General features: G+C 52.6%; 1 protein-coding gene across 6 annotated transcripts in view; it reads right to left on the minus strand.

Annotated features, from left to right (window-relative positions):
• The window catches only part of POU2F2 (POU class 2 homeobox 2), a 35,316-nt gene extending 26,121 nt beyond the window's left edge, over positions 1–9,195 (minus strand). For 3 of the 6 annotated variants that reach the window (XM_008567234.1, XM_008567236.1, XM_008567233.1), the window contains exons 1-4: positions 9,114–9,143; positions 1,617–1,682; positions 1,449–1,483; positions 1,247–1,303 (exon numbers count right to left, since the gene is read on the minus strand). In XM_008567234.1, coding sequence (XP_008565456.1) covers positions 1,247–1,303; positions 1,449–1,483; positions 1,617–1,682; positions 9,114–9,141 — 186 coding nt within the window. In that variant the 5' untranslated portion in view covers positions 9,142–9,143. Of the gene's footprint in view, positions 1–1,246; positions 1,304–1,448; positions 1,484–1,616; positions 1,683–9,113 lie in introns of all 6 variants that reach the window. The other 3 variants (XM_008567237.1, XM_008567235.1, XM_008567232.1) reach the window with 3 other exon arrangements.
• Between the last annotated feature and the right edge of the window lie 12,033 nt (positions 9,196–21,228).

Consider the following 21,228-nt stretch of genomic DNA (forward strand, 5'->3'; position numbering starts at 1 on the left):
AATTATTATGTAAATAATTATACGTGGTGGTATGTGGATACATCTGAGACACTGATGGGAAGACATGAATCACTGCAGTTAGGGAAAGACTGACACAGAAGAGATGGAGAGAGGTTGAGAGGCAAAGGCCAGAGAGAGGGTGAGGTGTGGACAGAGCCCAAGCCCAGTAAGGGGAGGGAGAAACCTTCGTCCCCTTGACCCCACTGGTTTCCCCAAGAGAAGGAAGGCTCTGCTGGGGCGAGGAGAGACTGCAAAGATAGGATTCAGCTGAGGCAGGACGGGGTAGGGGCAATGAATACGTGCTCCGAGGGCCAAGGCAAGAGCCAAGCCTGAGAGCCAAGGGTCAAGGAGGTCCAGAGCCTGAGCTCTGCTTCCCTGGGCCCTGCTCAAAATGCTCAGTGCAGAAGAGAAGACACCTGCTCACAAAGCATTTTATCTTTCCATGGCAGCATTGGGGCACACTGGACAGGGAAGGGACCTCAGAGGCTATCCAGTCTGACTGCCTCCTCCCCAACCCCCACCAATGTTGGAGAAGAGGAAACTGAGAAGCCCCGAGCTAGGAAGTGACTTTCCCATGATCACAGAGCGAGGCTGGAGCAGGGCAGGGTGCAGTTCTCAGCCTCTCGCCCCGTCCCTCGGCCTCCTTTGGTCAGGGCCAGGAGTCCTACTCATGCCCCTCTACCCCTACCTTTGATGCTGCCTTCAGGTATCTGGACCCACCGGCTGCCCCCAACCAGGCTAGAGGATGGAGACCTGGGCCCAAGAAGCCCCCAGGAAGCCCAGCAGTGCGCAGCACGGGCCCCACCTAGATTTGGAATTTGCACTGCCTGGCTGCCTCCCGATCATCCTCTCCTCCTCCATCGCCACAGCCATCCTCACTGGGTCTGCTCACCCCTCCATCCCCACCCACTGGCCCTTGAATGTGTGTGTTGGGGGACAGGGAGTGGTACATGCCCCTGTTCGGTCAGGGAAGTCGGGATGGGGGCGGGGCCCTCAGCTTCCTGTTGTTCATCGCCCTGGGGCTCTGGGGGGGATTTCCCTGGCCACCCCCACCCCCTAGGGAAGGGGAAGGAGCCTGGGTGAGTCACAGGCCTGGGGCGGGAGCCCGAGGGTGAGAAGGGGTGGGAGGAACCTTGTCACCAAGGTACCAGGACTTGGTGCTCTGTCAGGCCCTGGGCCCATGGCAGGTGCTGAGGACCCTCTCCCAACACCACCCCCTTCCCTGTACGTTCTGACAGGTGCTTACCTTGGTGCTGGGGCCAGTTGGGGATACAGAGAACGGGGAGGTCTTACTCTGGGGGTTCTGTGAAGAGAAAGTTGGGGCGGGGGGATGGGAATAGTGTCATGATGCAGCTTTTGATGCGCCACCCTCCTGGCCTGGCCACACAGGGCCACTCTGCTCCCTTCTCCCTCTGCCCGCCACTCCTGCTCATTTGCTCCCCTCTGACCTGATGGTTAGTGTCTGGTCCATTTCTTTCAGTGTCTGCAAAGAGAAGGAAAGGAGGTGTTGTCATGAGCCACAATTTGCCACACCTGTCCCTCCCTGTGTCTTCCCATCTGCTCCACTTACCCTGCCCGTGGCACACCTGCCTGCCCTTGCTCCCCTCCCCACCTACCTGTGTGCTCTGACGGGGAGTCCAGACCTTGCTTCTCGGCCTCCAGGGGCTTAGACATTCTTATTTCTGAGAACAGAGGAGGGATGAAATCAGGGTGAGGAAGGAGAAGCCAGGAGGGCTCTCGGGCCCCTCCTCTGCCATCCCCCTCAAGCCTTTCCTCAAATCTCCCCCTCATTCCCTGCCACCTTTCCAAGAGACATGTCCTCCATTCTGGGCCTCTGCCCTCCTCTGGCAGGACAAGAGAGGGGCTCTGAGGCCTTAGGGGATCTTGCCTCGTCCTTTCACCAAAGTGGCCCAGTGGGTGTCACCCACCGTGAGCACTAGGGCAGGGCAGGAGGTGAAAGGTGGTCATAAGAAGGCATCAGCTGCCCAGGAGGAGGCTGGTGATGTTCCAGAGGAGTGAATGCAACCTTGGGCCTCCTTCACAGGAGGGCTGCTGAGGTTCCCCATCCTGCCCCACCAGGTTTCAGGTGAGACATGTTTTCCACTCTGAGTGGGGCCGGGGGATGTGATGGGTCTGCGGCGTCCCCAAAGGCAGTTGCCAGATCTCTGAGTGTGATTCAGCCACCCTCTGGCTCCCTCCCCAGCCCTCTACTTTCCCCGTCCACACCTCACTCCCACTTAGCCTCCTTCTTGTATTCAGCGCACAGACCCAGCATCCCCACCCTGACACTCTCTCAACCCAACTCCACCCAGCTCTGCCCCTGACCTTGTCATCCCATCTAATCCTAGACCCACAGCCTTGAATCCCAGCTGCACCTTCCAATCCACCCCTACAAATACAATCTCATCCTTTAGTTCCCTAGACCCAGGAAATGAAAGGAGGTGGCCGAGGGAAGGTAGCAAGAAGCAGGCTGGACACTAGGGGACACAAAGCAATGGAGACAAATGCCTGTCCTTAAATCACCCTAGTACCGATCTTGGAAAAGTGAGTGCTCACCAGTATCAGGCACAGAGCTAAACATGATTCAGAGCTCACGTTAACAGTTTGTGCTAAGATTACCCCATTTTACAGAGGAGGAAACTAGGCTCCAAGAGGGAGTGTCACCTCCCCACAAACACGGTAAGACAGTAGAGGTGCCCTGATTGGACCCCAGGTCTGCGTGACTCCAGGCAGGGCTCCTGCTTCTAATCAGGACCACTCTGGTCTAATGGACCCCAGCTCTGGTTCCCACCCATCTCCTCTCCAAAAGTACCCCCAACCCAAGTGCATCCCAATACCAACTCCAACCCTTCCTGGTCCTAGATTCCAGCACAAATCTGGATTTCAGCCTGACCCGTTCTCAGTCCACTTACTCACCCTGAAGGCCAGCTTGTGCCCCAAAGGTCCAAATCCTTCTTCTGACCTTGAATGCCAAGGTCAGACCTTACTCATGACCCTGCCTATGACCCTAAACTCTCTCCCACAACTCACTCCAAAATCCCCACCTAAACCATGACCTCGCCCCTATCAATGGAGTTGTCCAACTCTAGTGTGTTCTGCACCCAAGATACTTAAAGAAGGCCAGCTAACGTGAGGGATGGGAAGAACTCAACAACTAAAAAAAAAAAGCTAGGAATTTTGCAATAGAAGACTACTGCATGTGAAATGCTACTTGCATTTTAAATTCCTAATTAAAAAGCCAGGACGGGGCCGGCCCGGTGGCGCACTGGATAGTGCGCCGCTTGGGAAGCGCGGCGGCACTCCCGCCCGAGGGTTCGGATCCCACATACAGACCGGTTCCCGCTCACTGGCTGAGCGAGGCGCGGGAGCAACGCCGAGGGTTGCAATCCCGTTGCCGGTCCCGGCCCGGTGCGGGGGCAACACTGAGGGTTGCGATCCGTTGCCGGACACGGAAAAAGACAAAAAAAAAAAAAAAAGCCAGGATGGCATTGCTGCTGGGAGTATAAACTGATACAAGCACTATTCAGAAAGCTCTGAGATGCTCCCTCCTAAGACCCAGCACGTCCACTCCTGGGCATCCACCCAAGAGAAACACATGCCCTGCCCACCAAAGGGCATAGGCACAAATGTTTCTGCAGCCTTTCCATAATGTCCCCAAACTGGAAACAACCCAAGGGCCCATCAACAGGTAAACGGATGAATAAAATGTGGTATGTCCATGCAATGAAACACTCCACAGCAATGAGAAAGAGCAGACTCTGCTTCCTACACACTGCTGAATCTCACGGTCATGAGGCTGGGTGAGAGATGCCAAATGCAAAGGCGGACATACAGTTATGACTGCAATTACATGAATTTCAAAAACAGGCAAGCTAACATCAGACGATTGAGGTCAGATTAGTGAGTGCTTTTGGGAGCTATTGACCAGAAAGGGTGCAAGGAAGCCTGCAGGAGACTAGAAAGAATCTGTTTGGAGGTTACATGGGTCTATATGTAGGTAAAAATTCGCCAAGCTGTACACTTAAAATTTGAGCACTTTACCATATGTACATTATGTCTTAACAACAACAACAACAAAAATTAAGCTAAAAAAAAGAAAGAGCCAGCAACAGTCCTATTAAGGCACAAGCTGGTGAGGGTAGGGGTGGGGAGCAGGTGTCTAGGACACTACAGGAGCTCAGGCCCTGTTTCTGGGCACTGAGGATGGGGCACTGAACGATCATGAGAGATACAGGAAGACATAAGGGGAGGCAGGCAATGAGGCCCACTCCTGCCTCTGGGGCAGCAAAGGCAGGAATCTTCCCCCATCCTAGCTCTAACTCACCCAGACCTTAGCCCCCTTCCAGCCAACTGCTAACCCTAACCCAGCCCTAAGTTCCACCCCTCCGAGCAACCCTGAAACTGCAGCCCCAGCCTCCTCCCAGCCCCTCCCTCCAGCCAGTGTCCACATTTCCCCTATACCCAACTCACCCTGGCTCTAAACCCTTCCGTGGCTCCCCATCTCCTCAAGACACATCCAGGCTCCTCAGCCCAGCCTTCAGGGTGCGGCCCACCACACTCCACTGCTCGTCTCTTGCTGCTCATGCATCCTGCTCTTCCACTGTGCACAGCATCTCCCTCTGTTTGATGCGGAGTTCAGACCTTGCAAGTTCTATATTTCAAGCCCAGCTGGTGAATGACTCTCCTGCCCACAGATTGGAGCAACCTCTGACCTCACCTCCATCCCAGAAAGTCCATGCTCTTCCTTGGCCTCTGCTGTGGGCTGAGCAGTGTCTCCCAATATTCATATGCTGAAGTTCTAACCTCCAGTAAGTCAGAATATAAAATGTATTTGTGGATAGGGTCTTTAAAGAGGTAATTCGGGTAAAATGAGGTAATTAGGGTGGGCCCTAATCCACTCTGACTGGTATCCTTATAAGAGGAAATTAGGACACAAACAGGTACAGAGGAACACCATATGAAGACACAAAGAAAACAGCCATCTACAATCCAAGGAGAGAAGCCTCCAAAGAAACCAACCTGGTGAACACCTTGATCTCCGACTTCCAGCCTCCAGAATTGCAACAAAATTAATTTCTATTGTTTCAGCCACCCAGTCTGTTGTACTTTATTATGGCAGCCCTAGCAAACTATACAGCCTCCTATGTCCCCTGCCCTGCTGCTGTCCCAGCCCTGCTCCCCCAGGGCTGCGGCCATCTGTGTCCAGGTTCTTTCCTTACCAGCCTAGGGAACGAGCCTGATCTGACTCATCACTGGGTCCCCAGCATCACCAGCCCAGAGTGGGTTATAAGTGTTTGCTGAGCGTCTTTCCCTGCAGCTCTCTCTGTCTCTTGCTTGTTCCTGCCTCTGTTCTGCAGTCTCCTGAGGCCTTGGCATGGGCTGATCCCTCTGCCTAAAATGCTGTTCCCTGCTCTGTCCACCTGGCAACATCCTGCTCATCCTTCAGGACCCAGCCCTGGACCCCCTGGCCCAACGTCAACCCATCACTGTCCTAGAGGCTCTAGTCATCTGAGCCCCAATATGTCTCCCCCATGAGACTGGAAACTTCTCAAGGGCAGGTCTGGGGTCAGTGAATGACAGCGGTCCTGTAGCCTTCATCTCCCTCCTCCAGGCCTTTGCCTCTGCTCTTCTCCCACCCGGGGTGACCCTTTTCTTCTCTACTGGCAAATACCTACTCCTTTTTAAGGCTCAGCTCACATGTCACCTCCTCTGTGAAGTACTCCCTGACTTCCCAGGCAGTCAGTGTCCCTTTCATCTGGGCTCCCCCTGCCCCTGTATCACCCTCTATCACAACCTGACCACCCTGGGATGTGACCCTGTCCCCATCCCCTGACTGTGGGCTCCTTGAGAGCCCAGGCTGAAGTCATTGCTGCATGGGCCTTGGACTGTGTCTTTGTAATGAATGAATGCATGAGAGAATCCCCCGAATGACCAGAGTCCAATCCTGTCCAAAACAAGCCCCTAACTCTGCTGTCACTCAACACCTCAACCCTCAGCCTCCATCCCCAGGCAACCCTATCTTAAACTTTTAAGGTGAGATTCCCTCTGTGGGAATAATGGCTGGAGAGACAAAAGGGGCTCAAGGTCAAGGGTTCAGCTCCCCGTTCCAGCCAGCCACAAAAAAAAAAAAAAAAAAGTTGTTTGAGGGCAAATTTCCACCATTCTGTCTCCTTTATTCTCCTTAAATTGCCTGACCACTCCCACACAGCCCTACATACTCCTCACCCGGCACTTAGCTGGGCCACGGCACAATGGTCAAATCTGCCCTTTGCCAAGATCTCTCTTGCTCTTTCCTCCTCCCCATCAGAGCCCAATCCAAGAAAAGGGTCAATTCATTGCCATCAAGGATGAATAGGGGGCTCCATTTTCACCATGGACCAAAAGCCAAATGATGACATAACAGTCTAGGCACTGGCAACCACGGGCTTAGAGGGTCTGTCAAAAGGCTCAGCCTCAGCATAGGCAGGAATGCCCAATGCTCATTTCTGACTCCACAGAAGTACTGATGTCTGTTCCCACCCCAGACACTCTGATTTCAATGGCACAGGTGCAATCTGGGCATCTGGATCTCTAAAAGCCCCTCCAGATGATTCTAACGTGCTCCAGCCCCCTGGCACCTTCAGAAGCTCCTCTCAAAGTCTCATTCACACAGAAAAGTTGGTTGGTTATTTATAGTCATCCCCTTCCCCCAGCCCGGTAGGAACTGGCAGAGAAAAGCAATGCACAACTTTACCAGGCCCCCTGGAACCGTGTTGACTCTTGAATTCCACCATCCTTGGGTCAGACCCACCCAGGGCTGCCCAGGCCCTGGGCTCACAATTGCTTTCACGACTGCCCCAGTCCTGGGACTCTGGGTCCCCTCCACCCTCCCCACATCACCCTCCCCGGACTTTCACTTCTCCTCTGCATTTCCCCCAGCCAGTTTTAGCAGACTTAGGCCAGCTTCTCGTTAGCACTTACCGAAAATTGGGCTAAATATAGAGGGCCCAAGGACTGCCCCTCACCCCTCCTGTCCCCGCTCGGCCTGTCCCCTGGGTCCCCTGCCTCCGCAGTCAGCCTCAGTCAAGGCTACAGCCTAGGAGCCCCTGTGGGCAGGGTTGGTGCTGCCGGGAACCTCTGCAGGCCCAGCTGGCCCAGTCCCTGGTCTCCCCAGCAGCAGCACTTCACACCCCCCAACCCCACAGCTGTCCCTAGGTGGCCTCAAGGGAATGAACACTTCTGAGCTGTCAGGAGGGAGGGATGGAGATACGGGCAGCAGACACAACAAGAGAAGTGGCCCCACAGCTGTACTGACAACAGGTAAGAGCTGCCACATAGCACACACACCATACTTACAGCCAGGCAGCCAACACACACAAGAAACAAGTGTGCACAGATCCCAGCCAGAAATGTGCACAAGTCTGCAGATAAAGATGCATGCCCAGACATGACGCTACGGGCAGACACACAGAACACACATCCAGACATGTGTACACACACATACACTTACATTCTCACACCAAGTGACACACGGCCAGCCAGCCAGACACACACAGATGTGCACATACTCACACATCCAGAGTCACTCACACAACCCAAATGAGTACATACACATATACTTACACTCACACCAAGCCATGCACAGCCAGCTGGAAAGACACACAGACATCCACACACTCACACACCCAGAGTCTGCATGTGTCTGTCTGGCTGGCTGTGTGTCACTTGGTGTGTGTGAGACCAGGCTTTGGCACTCTATGTTGTCATTGGTGACAGGTCTGTCTTCTCCCCTGAACTGGGAGCTCCAGGAGGGCAGACCTGAAGCTGCCTTTTTCAGTTGTATTTCCAACACCCAGCACAGAACTGCTCAATAAATATATGTTGAAGACAGATCACAGGGACGCCTGCATACACTGATGCACAGAGGATGGCACTTGCCAAAATAAGGCTCATACTCACAGACACCCCAAAATGTGACACATACCCACAGTCATGCCTATACAGCCACAAATAAAATAGTTATTAAGTACTGAGTACTTGCTATGTCTCAGGCACTGCGCTAGGTGTGTTACACATATCTCCTCATTTAAGCAGACACCCCAAAATGTGACACATACCCACAGTCATGCCTATACAGCCACAAATAAAATAGTCATTAAGTACTGAGTACTTGCTATGTCTCAGGCACTGCGCTAGGTGTGTTACACATATCTCCTCATTTAAGGCTCCCATCAACACTACCAAGTGATGGCTACCATCATGCAGAGATGCGCACATTGTGCTAAATGGGCCGACACATATAAGTCACCTTATACAGTGCCCGGTGCACACTGTTTACTCAGTCAACTGACATTTGGTGGGGGAGGCATTTCATAAGCACACAAACAAACACATAATAAAGTTTCAGGCAGCGATAATTGCTGTGAGGAAAAAACAACGTTGGGCGAGGGGAATGGGAATGGCAGGGTTGATACCAGTTTAGATGGGGAGGTCAGGGAAGGCCTCCTCGAGGAGGTGACATATGAGGCTAACGAAGTGAGCAAGAGCCAAGAGATCACTGCCATGGTGCAGTGATGAAGGTGCACCCACAATGAACCACAACAGCCCCCTGCACTCACTCATACCTAGGCACACGACAGTCACACTCAGGACTCAGAACTACTGCACACACACACACCCGTACACACGCAACCACACACAGATACACACACACATACGCTCAAAAGAATGACACCCCCCAAGGCCAGCAACCTGGCCTTCCAACCCCTTTGCAGCCCCAACCCAAGGATCACCCATGTCGCCCACATTCCTGGTTCTCCACGTAAGGGCTGGCTATCAACACCTGGCTCCATCCCTCCCTTGCCCAGACCCCTCAGAACAAGGCAACAGAGATGGGGAGAAGAGTCAGCAGCTCCCGCCTGATGTGGAAGGTGAGGGCAAAGGGGAGCACCTCGTGTGGGAAGAAGGGGGAGGGGGCACCCCGTGTGGGAAGAAGGGGAGTTGCTAGAGTACAAAGTAAAGGGACAATGGAGACAGCTAGAGAGGAAGGGTAAGGAGGACCAGCAGAGGTGGCACAGCAGAGCAAACGCAAACGTGCCGCCTGTCCTCAGTGGCGCAGGCACCAGCCCCCTTACCTGGAGCCCCCATGCTGGAGTGAACCATGCTGCCCGCCCCGCCAGGGCTGGGGGAACAACTGTGTCATCTCCCCGCCCTCTCTGGGGCCTGAGCCCTCCCTGCCGGAAGTCACCCAGGGAGGAAACCACAGGGCCGGTCCGCCCCCTTCGGAAGGGAAAATACCCTGGCCCGCAGACCCACCCCAGCAGCCCATCAGACCCCAAATCGTGTGTGTCGGGGGGGTGGGTGGCTAGTGGAGCAGAAGGACAGTGGGCTGGAAGAGCTGACTCCTACAGCTGCAACCCCAGGAGCTGCCTGCAACAGTTGCTGCAGCCCTCCTGCCACCCATAAGGGCAAATGCATCTAGAACAGTGCGTGTGGGTCTGAGAGAGAAGGTGGGCGCATAACAACGACAACAATAAAACCCTAGCTAGCAGTTTATTGGGGAGAGGGCTTTCCCAGTGCCGGGCCCTGCACCTCACACTTGACAGAAGATGTCATCTCGGGAGGTGGGCACTGTTATCTGCCCCATTTTGTAGATGAAAAGGCTGAGGATCAGAGAGGGAGAGGTGGTTTTCCCAAGGGCCCGGAGCCAAGAAGCGCTGAAGCCAAAAAGCATGCGCGGCGGGGAGCACCAAGCCCCGCGCCTGTCCGGCGGCGAGGCATCCGGAGCCACCACTGGGAGGAAGCGGTGCCCATGGACAGTGGCAGTGCTGGCGGCGGGTCGGGAACTTGGCAAAAAGTCTGCCAGGGGGCAAATGCGGCCGCCCGAGGTGGCTCTGGTGCGCTCCCCTCCCCGTCCCCCAACTCCCGCCCCCGCCCCCGCGCGCACACCTGCGAGGGTCACACAAAGGCGCAGGACTCTCGGCGCACGGCGCAGACAAAGGCGCGGTCTCGCCCACTGCCCTCTTCATCCTCTCTGCGCCTGGTGTCCAAGGCTGCGGAGCTGCCTGGCCTCCAAACAGCCCGCGTGCCTGCCTGGGGTCCCGCAGGGCACGCTCCGCCCCACGCTCGGGGGCCCCAAAGCCACACACGCGTACGCGGACGCCGTACTCACCCAGACACACATGTACCCTCAAGTATTACTACACACGGATCCCAGCACTTAACACACACGTGCACGCTCAGACTCACATGAACATATCTCTGTACACAGGCCTCAACACCAAACCTCCCTACTGACAGTGGTCACTCCCATATACAGATACCCCCTACTCCTTCACATGGACTCATGGACAGAAGGGCACATCTGTACATATGCGCCTAGGCACACCTCCTGGCCATGTGTGTACGCACACTCACACATATGCACGCTCGCAAAGGGCATATAACGCATGGGCCCTGTGCACCCAGACACGCCCAGGCAGGCAGGAGGGCATGACAGGAATAACCAGCAGTTCTCACATCTGCACGCAGAGGTTTCCAGGCATCTCTGCCCACAACATCCCATATTGTAAAGGCCATTTCACAGAGGAGATCCACAGACCACATCGCAACTAGCTGCAGGATTTCTATACATGAACGTCTTCTGACAGCAGTCTGGTGGCAGTGGGGTTACTGGAGCCTTGTCTTGAAGCTGCATTTGCCCAGTAAGCTCTGTTTCCATTTAGGATTGGGGGGGCTTGGAAATGGGGATCATAGGACATTATGGGGGCCAAAATCCCACCGGCCACCCCCATGCTCTATCCTGGACATGTTAAACATCATCCATGTCTGGAGCATGCTTTTTGTGGGGTTTTTTTGTTTGCTTGTTTGTTTTTTGTCTTTTTTTTTTCACCCCCATGCTCTATCCTGGACATGTTAAACATCATCCATGTCTGGAGCATGCTTTTTGTGTTTTTTGTTTGTTTGTTTGTTTGTTTTTTGTCTTTTTTTTTTTTCTTTTTCGTGTCCGGCAACGGATCGCAACCCTCAGTGTCGCGCCTGTACCGGACCAGGACCGGCAACGGGATCGCAACCCTCAGTGTTGCACCCGCACCTCGCTCAGCCAGTGAGCGGGAACCGGTCTGTATGTGGGATCCGAACCCTTGGCGGGAGCGCCGCCGCGCTCCCAAGCAGCGCACTGTAGCAGTGCCCACCGGGATCCGAACCCTCGGCAGGAGCGCCGCCGCGCTCCCAAGCAGCGCACTGTAGCAGTGCGCACTGGGCCGCCCGATTGTTTGTTTTTTTAAAGATGACCGGTAAGGGGATCTTAACCCTTGACTTGGTGTTGTCAGCACCACGCTCAGCCAGTGAGCTAAACGGCCATCCCTATATGGGATCCGAACCTGAGCCTTGGTGTTATCAAGCACCGCACTCTCCTGAGTGAGCCACGGGCCGGCCCCTGGAGCATGCTTTTGGACACGACCCCATGACAAGCCCTTAGGGTGAGCAAGGAGAGAAGGACCACCCACTCCCAGTGCTGCCCTCCCAGGTCTCAGTTGAATCCAGGAGCTGGGGAAAGCCTTATACACTCCCCAAAGGATGAAACCTCCCACCCTCTTGCGTCCCATGCTGGTTGTTATTGCCTCAGACCAGAGCTAAGTCTCTGGGCTTAAGCGAAGGGATCTTTCAGGAGGATGGGTCTGCCCACGAGACGAAGGAGGCACAGAGTTTGGGACACACTGGGTGGATAGGACCTGGTATCCAGGAATAGGGAGACCCAGGCAGGGGAGATGGTGGCCTCTGTGCCACAGAAGAGGCCTCAAGCCATGCTGAGCAAGACAGGTAGGGCATGGGGAGCAGTGGGGGGCCATATGAGGTGCGGGGAGCCTGGGAGGGAGGCGGCACAGGGGAGGCCAGGCTGGGCTCAGGGCTGAGCGGTAATTAAAGGAGACGTAGGGGGCTCCCCAGGGCCAGCGGGGCTGGTAACTGACACGCGGGCCCCATTGCTCCGCTCATATTTCTCACCGGATCGATACGTTTGACTCCCGACAAGACAATAATCGCTTGTACGCGGCCGGCGAGTCGATCAAATACATTATTAGAGCGAGGTCCCCTGGGGGCCCGGCGGGGAGTTGGAGAGGGGGAGCAGCTGGCCCACTGGGGAAAACAGAGCTCGATTCTTCACCCCTCAGGGCCCCCCAGCCATGGCCTTTCCCTCTTGGCCACCCCTGGGGACCCTCTCTGTGGCTCAGTTCCCCAGCCTTCCTCTGGAGAGAGCCGTCTTTGGCAATCTCTCCATTTGGCCCCCAGCCTCATCCCTGCTCTGTGTAGGGCCCAAGGGTTCTTTCCCCATAGGTGCTATCTTCATCTGTAGGGCTGTAACATGTGGGAACTCAGAGAGGTCCCTCAGACCCCTAGCTTGGCAGGAAATAGGTAATCCAAGACGTAGGCACACTGTGAGTCAATGGCTGGGCCAGGAGATGAACTTGGGCCCAAGATTCATTGACACCAATCTCCCTCTGCCACCAGGGGCAGCCTCTGGGAGGTTAGGGAAAGCTGGTTTAGGGACATAAACAGACAGGAAAACAGGGTGATGGGGCAGCAGACAAACACAAAAAGAGATGTGTGACTAGTCCTGCTGCAGTGCCAACTGTCCCTAGTGGGCCTCAGATGCCCTCAGACCACGCCCAGCATCAGCCCTGGCCTGTCCTGGGCACTGCTTGCCCACCTCTTGCCCACATTCCTGACTTTGGGACTCAAGCCTATTTTCTGTTTATATACCTGTCCTCACCCCCCACCCCTCCGGCCCCGGACCTGAGATACCCTCAGGACGGCTTCTCCAGTGGCCATGAGTCAAAATCAAGTTCTGCTTAGGAGCATCCAGCATCCAGGGACTTAAAATCTTCTCCTTCCCCGTCATCCTCCTCCTCTTCTTCTTCGTCAGCAGCAGCATCACTGTCTATTCTGTGCTAATTGAACTCATACATTATTTCTAAACCTTCATGACAATCTGAGGAGGTAAGATCTGTTATCATCTCCATCTTACTGATGAATTGGGGTTCAGAGAGGTGAAGTCACCTGCCCCAAGTCACAAAGCATGTAAGCAGTGGTCAGGATTCAAACCCTGGGCTGTCTTCCCAACAGTTTACTCTCTCTTCAGCTTACTCTCTTTACTCAGCCATAGGCCACCTTCTTAGAGCTTTGAAATGCTCTTCATCCTCCAGTGAACAGCGGGAAAAGCCACTTCCTGCCTCCTCAGGAGCACTGGAATCCCATACACACAGCCCACAGCCCAACAGCCTTAGAGTCTGTTTCTTTTCTTTGGGCAGCTGGCCAGCACAGAGATCTGAACCAGTGCGCTTGGTGTCATAAGGTTAGGCACTAACCCACTGAGCTAACCAGCCAGCCCAGAGTCTGATTCTTAATATTCCCCAGTGCATTGGACTCCTGATCCTATCTGCTCCTGGCTGAAGGTGGCCAACCCTTCCCATTTCCTTCAGTTCAAACATTTCCTACATGTCTCTTGGCACCAAGCCCTGTGCTGGGAGCTGAGGACTCAGAGATGAGCTAGATTTGAAACCTGCCCTCAAGAAACTCATGGTCTGAGGGAAAGGCTAGAGCAGATAAAAAAAGATACCCTGATAATCCATCACTTAGTCAGTGAGTAACCAATAAATGCTGTTATGTGCCAGGATATTGCTAAGGTCAGACAATACAATGGTTAAAAGCAAAATGGAGATGTGTTTTCTCCCCCATGGAGCCTACAGTCTTTTGGGGGAGAAAGAATTTTAAAAAGCCATCAAATAAATATGTAATTCCAAGTTGAGAAAAGTGCTTTCAAGAATAGGTAGAGGAGGATACCTGGTATAAGATGGAGGGTGACGTATTGTGAAAAACTGTTCTGAGGAAGTGGCATTTACACAGCAATTTGACACAGCATTCATGAGGCAAAGAACGTGGGGAAGGACTCTCCAGGCAATGGGAACAGAGAAGGTGATGGCCCTGATGCAGCAGAAACGGCAATTCCAGTAGCAGAAGGGAGGCCCGTGTAGCTGAAGCAGCGTGAACAAGGAAAAGGAAACAGAAGAGGCGGAGAGGAGGGCAGGGCCAGGCCATGCAGGGCCTTTCAGGCCATGGTGAGAATTTCGGACTTTACTCCAAGTACAGGGAGACACCACCAAGCGGGTTTTAAGCAGGGGAGTGACATGACTCTGTGAACATTTTTATGGATGACGTGGCTGCTGTGGAAGGACTAGAATGGCAGGAGGTCGGCCATGAGGACGCTGATGTGGTGTCCACGTGAGTGACGATGGTGGCAGGACCAGGGTGGTAGCCCTGAGGGAGGAAGGAAGCAGTTGTCCCTGGAAGCAGTTTTGAGAGTAAACCAAGCAAGATGTGGTAATTGGCTAAACGTGGGCTGTGGAGAAGAGGGAGGAATGAAAAATGAGCCTCAGATACGTGGAAGTATCTTTTGTACCTGAGGAAGATTGGAGGAGAAGGGAGAGATGGGAAAGATCAGGGCAGGACGAGATATGTGCCTTGGGGTTGGATTTGATGTAGGTGGGAGCCTTCTGAGCAGGGAGAGTCTGTGTAAGGCAGATCCATTGGGGTGGAGATCCCTGGTGTGGGGACAGGCTGGTGAGGTGGAATCTGGAGGCAGGATGGGACCTGTAGGGAGCTGGGACAATGGTCCAGGCAGCAGAGAAGGATGGAGCCATGAGAGTAAAAATTCAAGATAGAATCTACAGGAGTAGGAGACTGGAAGTGGTGGCTGGGTGGATGCTGAGGCCGTCACCGATACACAGTGGGGAGGGGAGCATCTTTGCTTGGGTCAGTGCTGGGGTTAAGGTCAGGAAGAGCGTCTTGGAAGCAGTGGGTCTACGGACCAGAAATCCAGAAGATGCTTAAACAATTCTCCATGACACAAACACTCCTTATCATTCCCTCCACCACCACAATTTCCCAAACCACCAGAATTTCCAGTTCACCTCAAGTAAGAAGAGAAGCACTGTGATACGGCTCAAAAAAGATAATAGTCAGAAGGCCAGCCAGGTTCCCATTGTGAAGCTGGCCATCTGGTGGCCTAGGACCAGCCCTCTGTACTCTCTCAGCCTCAGTTTCCCCATCTATAAGTGGGAGGTGGGCTGGAGGCATACTCTAAGACTTCTTCCAGCTCTAACATTCTATGGTTTGAAAGAAACCAGGACAGGCGAGATGGACTGGTGGATCACCTAGCTGTAGGACAAACAGACAGAGAGAGAGGAGAATGTATTGCAGGCTTACTCTAGGGGGACCTGGCTGAGTACACTCACGATTCCACTGTCTCCTCACTGCCATCCTATGAGGTAGGGACTGTTACTATCCCCATTTTAAAGATGAGGAAGCTGAGGCCCATAGTCCCACAGCTAGGCTGGAGCAGACCCAGAGTCTTACAGATGCCAAAGCCTGGGCCTAAACTGCTGTGCTGAGCAATCTGTTCTTCATCCTGACTTGCACATGTCTCTCCCAGACCATAGGTCCCCCCAAAACATAGTCCTTAGCATCCGTCACCACACACTCACCAGGGTCTCCAAATGAGCCATGGAAGCAGGTGCCTGGCCCTGGGCCTTAGGAGCCCCCAACTACCCGCTGCTGTGCCCAGGCTTTCCACAGCCCAGCTCTGACTTCCCACTCACCCAGCACCAACTCCACAGGCTCAGTGGCCACTGCTGTCTCCCTAGTGCAGGGAGCTGTCCAAAGGCTGAAACGCAAGGGCCCTCATCCTCAGTCCAGAGCCTTGCAGCCCTGCTGCCCCCAGGACAAACCCAATCACCTTACAATGGACTCCAGGGCCCTGCGGGACTCCCCTCTCCCCACGCCAGCACCACCCTCCGTGGGGCCTTTGACCTTGCCGATCCCGTCGAATATTCTTCCCCACCTCTTCCCATTCCTCTCATCCTTCAGGACTCAGCTCAAAGGCCACCTCCTCAAAGGGGCCCTCCCATAGTCACGCTCCACTTCATTACCCAGTTTTATTTTCTCCATAGCACTCTGGAATTCAATTAGGGTCTGCTTGTTTTACTGTCTACTTCCCCCTCTAAAACATAAGCTCTCTGAAAGCAGGGGTCCTTTTCTATCATATTCACTGTGGTATTCTTGACACTTTAACAGTCCCTAGCACATAGCAGGAGCTCAAACCCTAGTTGTTGAATGAATAAATCCTTGCAAGCTCCCATATCCCACAGAATGAAGTCCAAGGCTGGTTTTCCAAACCCAAGTAGATATGGTCCCTGTCAATCCTTTCAGCCATTTCACCCTCAGAGCTCAACTTCTTTCTCTGTCCAATCACTTGGGTTCCCCCATGTGCCCTGTCCTTCATGCCTGCTTTACCTGCCACACCAATTCTACCCACCAACTTCCCTGGAAGCCTTCCCTGACTCCACCAGCAGCCTAATTAATAGTAATGACCTCAGTCTTCCCACAGCTCCAGGCAGCATCCCTGGGCTTTAGCACTAATCATACTGCATTGAATTACTTCCCAATGAGTCTGTCCCCCACAGGCTGTGGGCACCTACAAGATAGGGCTGGGTTGATTAGTTCTTGTAGAGTCAGAGCCCAGCACTGGGCCTGCGTATAGCCAGGGCTCCAGGAATGTTTGTTGAATGAGGACGCCCAACCCACAGACAGGTATATATAATGACTGGTTTGGAATTCAGACAGGTGAGGGCTTGAAAGCTGGTTCTTCCATTCATTTGTTATGTGACCCTGGGCAAGAAACTTCCATCTCTGAGTTTCAGGCTCCTCATCTGTGAAATGGGGGCAGTAACATGGGCCGACAAGAACTTCATTAATCTTAAATATAATACTTGCCCTAAGTACAAAGGTGTTCATTATGTCAAGGTCCAAGATTGAGAAAAAACAGAAACAATCTAGATGCCACCAACCGGACAGTGGCTATGTAAGTTATACTATATTCATACTCAGGAGTGCTATGTAGTCATGAAAGAGAATGAGACAGATCTATGGATGTGGAAATGGAAAGTTTTCTAAGACACCGCTGAGTGAAAGAGCAAGTTGTCCAATGATTTATACAATTTGATATCCTTTATGGAAAAGATACAAAAAACACAACTCATTTTCCTGGGTGCACAGATATTGAGAAAATGCAGAGAAAAAGGTCTGGAAGGTAATTAATTAACTAATGACCACTACCTTTGGTGAGAAGAACAGGACCAGGAAAGCAAAAGAGACTTAAAGGGGACTTTTAACATTTTCTTTAATGATTTTGTTTTTTGTAATGAGATTGTATTTATTTTTTTAAATTAAAATTAGAATATGGGTTGGTTGGTTAGCCCAGTTGGTTAGAGCATGGTGCTGATAACACCAAGACCCAGGATTCAATCCCTGTACTGGCCAGCTACCAAAATAAATAAATAAATATAAATAAAAATAAATAAGTAAAATTAGAATATGTTAAATGATATACAGGTGGAAAAACAAAGAAATAATTATCCCAAAACTGAGGATTCTGGTTACCTCCAACAGAGAGGGAGTGGTATGTTCGAGAAGGGACACATGGGGGGAGGGGAGCTTCTGGGTGCTGGGCGTCTTCGACATCTCCACCCAAGTGGTGATTACACAGATGTTCACTCGATCAAGGTTCATTAAACTATGCATTTATGTCTCGTCCAGTGACTGCACACTTCCTGCGGCCAGGGGCCAATTCGGGCTCATTGCAATATTACCTGTCCACCCTACTACCTCCCCCACATTCACTGCCCAGGAACAGATTTAATACGCCCGTGTTCGGTAGGGTGCGCCCCATCGCTGCAAGTGCTCCGAAGGGCTGGGGCTGCTGTCCAGGGTACTAACGGCCCAAGCCTGGGAGGCCACAAGTAAAGCTGGCCAAGCAAGACCCCTCGTTCTAAAGGGCTGCCCCTCAACCCGCCTTGTGACCTGGCCCCTGCCCACCTCTTCTCTGCCGTCTCCCATCACTCGCCCCATCCCCTTCGCTCATTTCGTCCATGCTGGCCGGCTTTGTGTTCCTGCAACACAAGCCCAGGCTCCTCCATACCTCAGGACCCATGCTCTTGTTCTTCCCTCTGCGTGGTGCAATCTTTCCCCAGATGTTTCCATGGCTCAATCCCTCACTTATTACAGGATTCCACTTAAATGTTCCTTCCACAGAGAGGTCTTTCTGATCACCCTTCTTCATACAGCCCTTCTCACCACTCTCTATTCTTTACCGTGTTGCATTTTCTTCTAGCACTTCTCACTGCCTAACTTCAAGTTTCCATGTACTATGTGTTCAGTACTTCTCTTCCCCCAACTTGAATGTTTGTGCCAGGGGGACAGGGAGCATGTCTTTCCTGTTATTTTTTATCCCCTTTTTAAAAAGGACCTCGGGTGCACAAAATTGGATTAATCATAATCCTTGGTCATGACATACTCCCAACATTGGGCTGGATGGAGCTCTCTTTATTTATCTGCTTATTTATTTTACTAATTTTTTTTTTTTGTCTTTTGTCTTTTTTCCGTGTCCGGCAACGGATCGCAACCCTCAGTGTTGCCCCCGTACCGGACCGGGGACCGGCAACGGCATCGCAAGCCTCGGCGTTGCTCCCGCGCCTCGCTCAGCCAGTGAGCTGGAGCCAGTCTGTATGTGGGATCCGAACCCTCGGACGGGAGCGCCGCCGCGCTTCCCAAGCGGCGCACTATCCAGTGCGCCACCGGGCCGGCCCTTATTTTACTAATTTTTAATGATGTGTTAATGTGAACCTCCCCACTCAACATACAGATTAGAACCATGACAATAATCACACTAACTTGTGTCTGTCCTGTTCACTGCTTTGTCCCCACCACCTGCAACATAGGAGACACTCAGTATCTATTTGATAAAGAAGAAGGTGACAAAGGGACAATGACCTCCACACCCTGCAAAAGGGAGCTAATAGGGATGTCCCTGGCCTCAGAAGGAGTGGATGGGGGTGGAGACAAAAATCAAAGGCCAGGCCCTCCACTAAGCTGCCCTTGTTCTCCCCTGGTGCTCCCACATCTTGCTCAGCCTGGCCAAGGGCCTCTTCAATATGATTCAATTCTATACCTGCAGGGAGGGCCGATTGTGCCAGGCCCTGTGCCAAGAGCTGGGGACACAGGGCGGGTCAGTCTTGGCTATGCCCTTCAGGAGTTCTCAAACCTCTATGCAGCCCCTTAACTATCCCACTATTATAATAAGTAATAAGAGCAGCTACACAGTGCCTGCTCTGGGCAGGCATGTACGGTGTGCTTTCTTTGCATCATATCTGGGCATCTTCCCAATAATCCACTAAAGCAGATGCCCCCCCGCCCTTTTCAGAGGAGTACCCTGAGGTAGGTCAGAGTGGGCAAAGACTTGCCCAGAATCAGTCAGAGGCAGACCAATTCCAGAGCCACCAGGCCACACTGCCTGTGTTGCACTGATTGCATGCATGTTTCTCACCCTCAAAAGTCCATGAGGCCCTGGGCCTCTTGCATCTCTGCAAAAGCAACTGAGGACAGTGGGAAAGGTGTCAACTTTGGAGTCACATAAATAGGGGTTAGGTTGCAGCTGCGCAGCTCAGCATGGGCTGGGTAGGGTGTCACTTAGCCCAGGTTTCACATTCATGAAGGGACGAGATTAAAACAAGATGTGCATTTTCAACTTTACATCTGGATGCCACTACCAGACCACACCACCTATAGGACACTGTGAATTTTGCTTTAACAAATCCTGAAATTACCTTGTAAATATCAGTTAGTATGGCATTTTGTTGTTGTTGCTAAAAGCACAATTCTGTAACTCCATTTTGGTGTTCCTTAATTCTAAGTATACTGCAAAGCTCGAAAATTAGAAGTAGCCTGGGCCTCTCTCAGCTGCTGTGAAGCCTGCTAAGTCCTTGCTGTGTGGCTTCAAGCAAGCCACTCCACCTCTCTGTGCCTCTCCAAGAACTGTGCAGACTCAGCAGCATCCACAGAGAGCCCGGCCTGAAGGAGGTGCTCTACAAGCATTTGTTCAGAGTTTAACTTAAGGGAGTTGGGTTGGCCCAGGTCTTATGAGACATGGTCCCCGCCATCATGAAAGCAAACTCTAAGCTCTGGATGCTTGAAGGAAAGGGAGGGTTCAAGAGAGATGTATATGTTTTTGGTCTGACAATCATTTACTGAGATGGAGATAAGCTCCTGGAGGAGCTTGGGGACAGGGAATCAAGAGTTCTGCTCTAGACAAGTTAAAGGAGAAGTCCTACACCTACTGGTTAGAAGCATTTTCTCATTGACTCTCCTCAACACTCTACAAGAAAAGTATTGTTAACTTCCCAGTTTTACAGATGAAGAAACTGATGCTCAGCACCAGGTCAAGCCATTTGCCTGGGGTCACACCGATGCAACCAGGCTTGGCACCCAGGCAGTTCGACTCCAAAGTCAATGTTGCCACTCACTGTTCTCTTGCTCTCCCTCAAACTCTTGCCTACGTCTCCCCTTTGGCTCAGCAGGAAACACTGGACTTGGATCTTGGCTTTGCCATTTGAGACAACCACGTATCTCCCATCCTTGTCCCCAGTATGGCCTCTTGCCAGATATGAGCCCTTCACTAACAGCTCTCACATTATTCGCCCACCCAGGATGCAAACTGAACAGTATTCTCCATCCCCATTTTACGGGGCCCTAGTCGATTCTCTAAGCTCACACAACCCTTGTCCCCAGTATGGCCTCTTGCCAGATATGAGCCCTTCACTAACAGCTCTCACATTATTTGCCCATCCAGGATGCAAACTGAACAGTATTCTCCATCCCCATTTTACGGGGCCCTAGTCGATTCTCTAAGCTCACACAATAAATCCAGCTGTGAGGGGAGCCAACACCTTTGGATCCACTCACTCCCAACAGGATCTCAGTCTGGCAACAAACTTCTCCTCAGTGCCAAAGACACCAGGCACTTTGGGGTTCATGTGGAGGAAACCAAATAGATGCAACCCAGGCCCTTGCCTCTCAGAGGCTTCCCCAACCTCCTAGAGAAAAAGTAGCACCTATCCTGGTGAGAGGAAAAGCTGAGGTGAATGGGGGGGTCAGACCCTTGCTCTGCTCTTCACTTCTTTGAACCTCGATATTGTCACCAACTCCAAGAGCACCCTCTGGATCCCTCCACTCCCCGACTACAGTCCAGGCCACCACCACCTCTGACCATCTCAGCAACCTCCTCCCTGCAGGTCTCCCTGATTCTATGCCTGACCCCAGTAGGCTCATCTTGCCCTGGCACCCAGGAAAGGTCTTTCTAAA

Source organism: Galeopterus variegatus, unplaced genomic scaffold (genome assembly GCF_000696425.1).
Source record: "Galeopterus variegatus unplaced genomic scaffold, G_variegatus-3.0.2 Scaffold306, whole genome shotgun sequence".
In the NCBI taxonomy this organism is placed as follows: domain Eukaryota; kingdom Metazoa; phylum Chordata; class Mammalia; order Dermoptera; family Cynocephalidae; genus Galeopterus; species Galeopterus variegatus.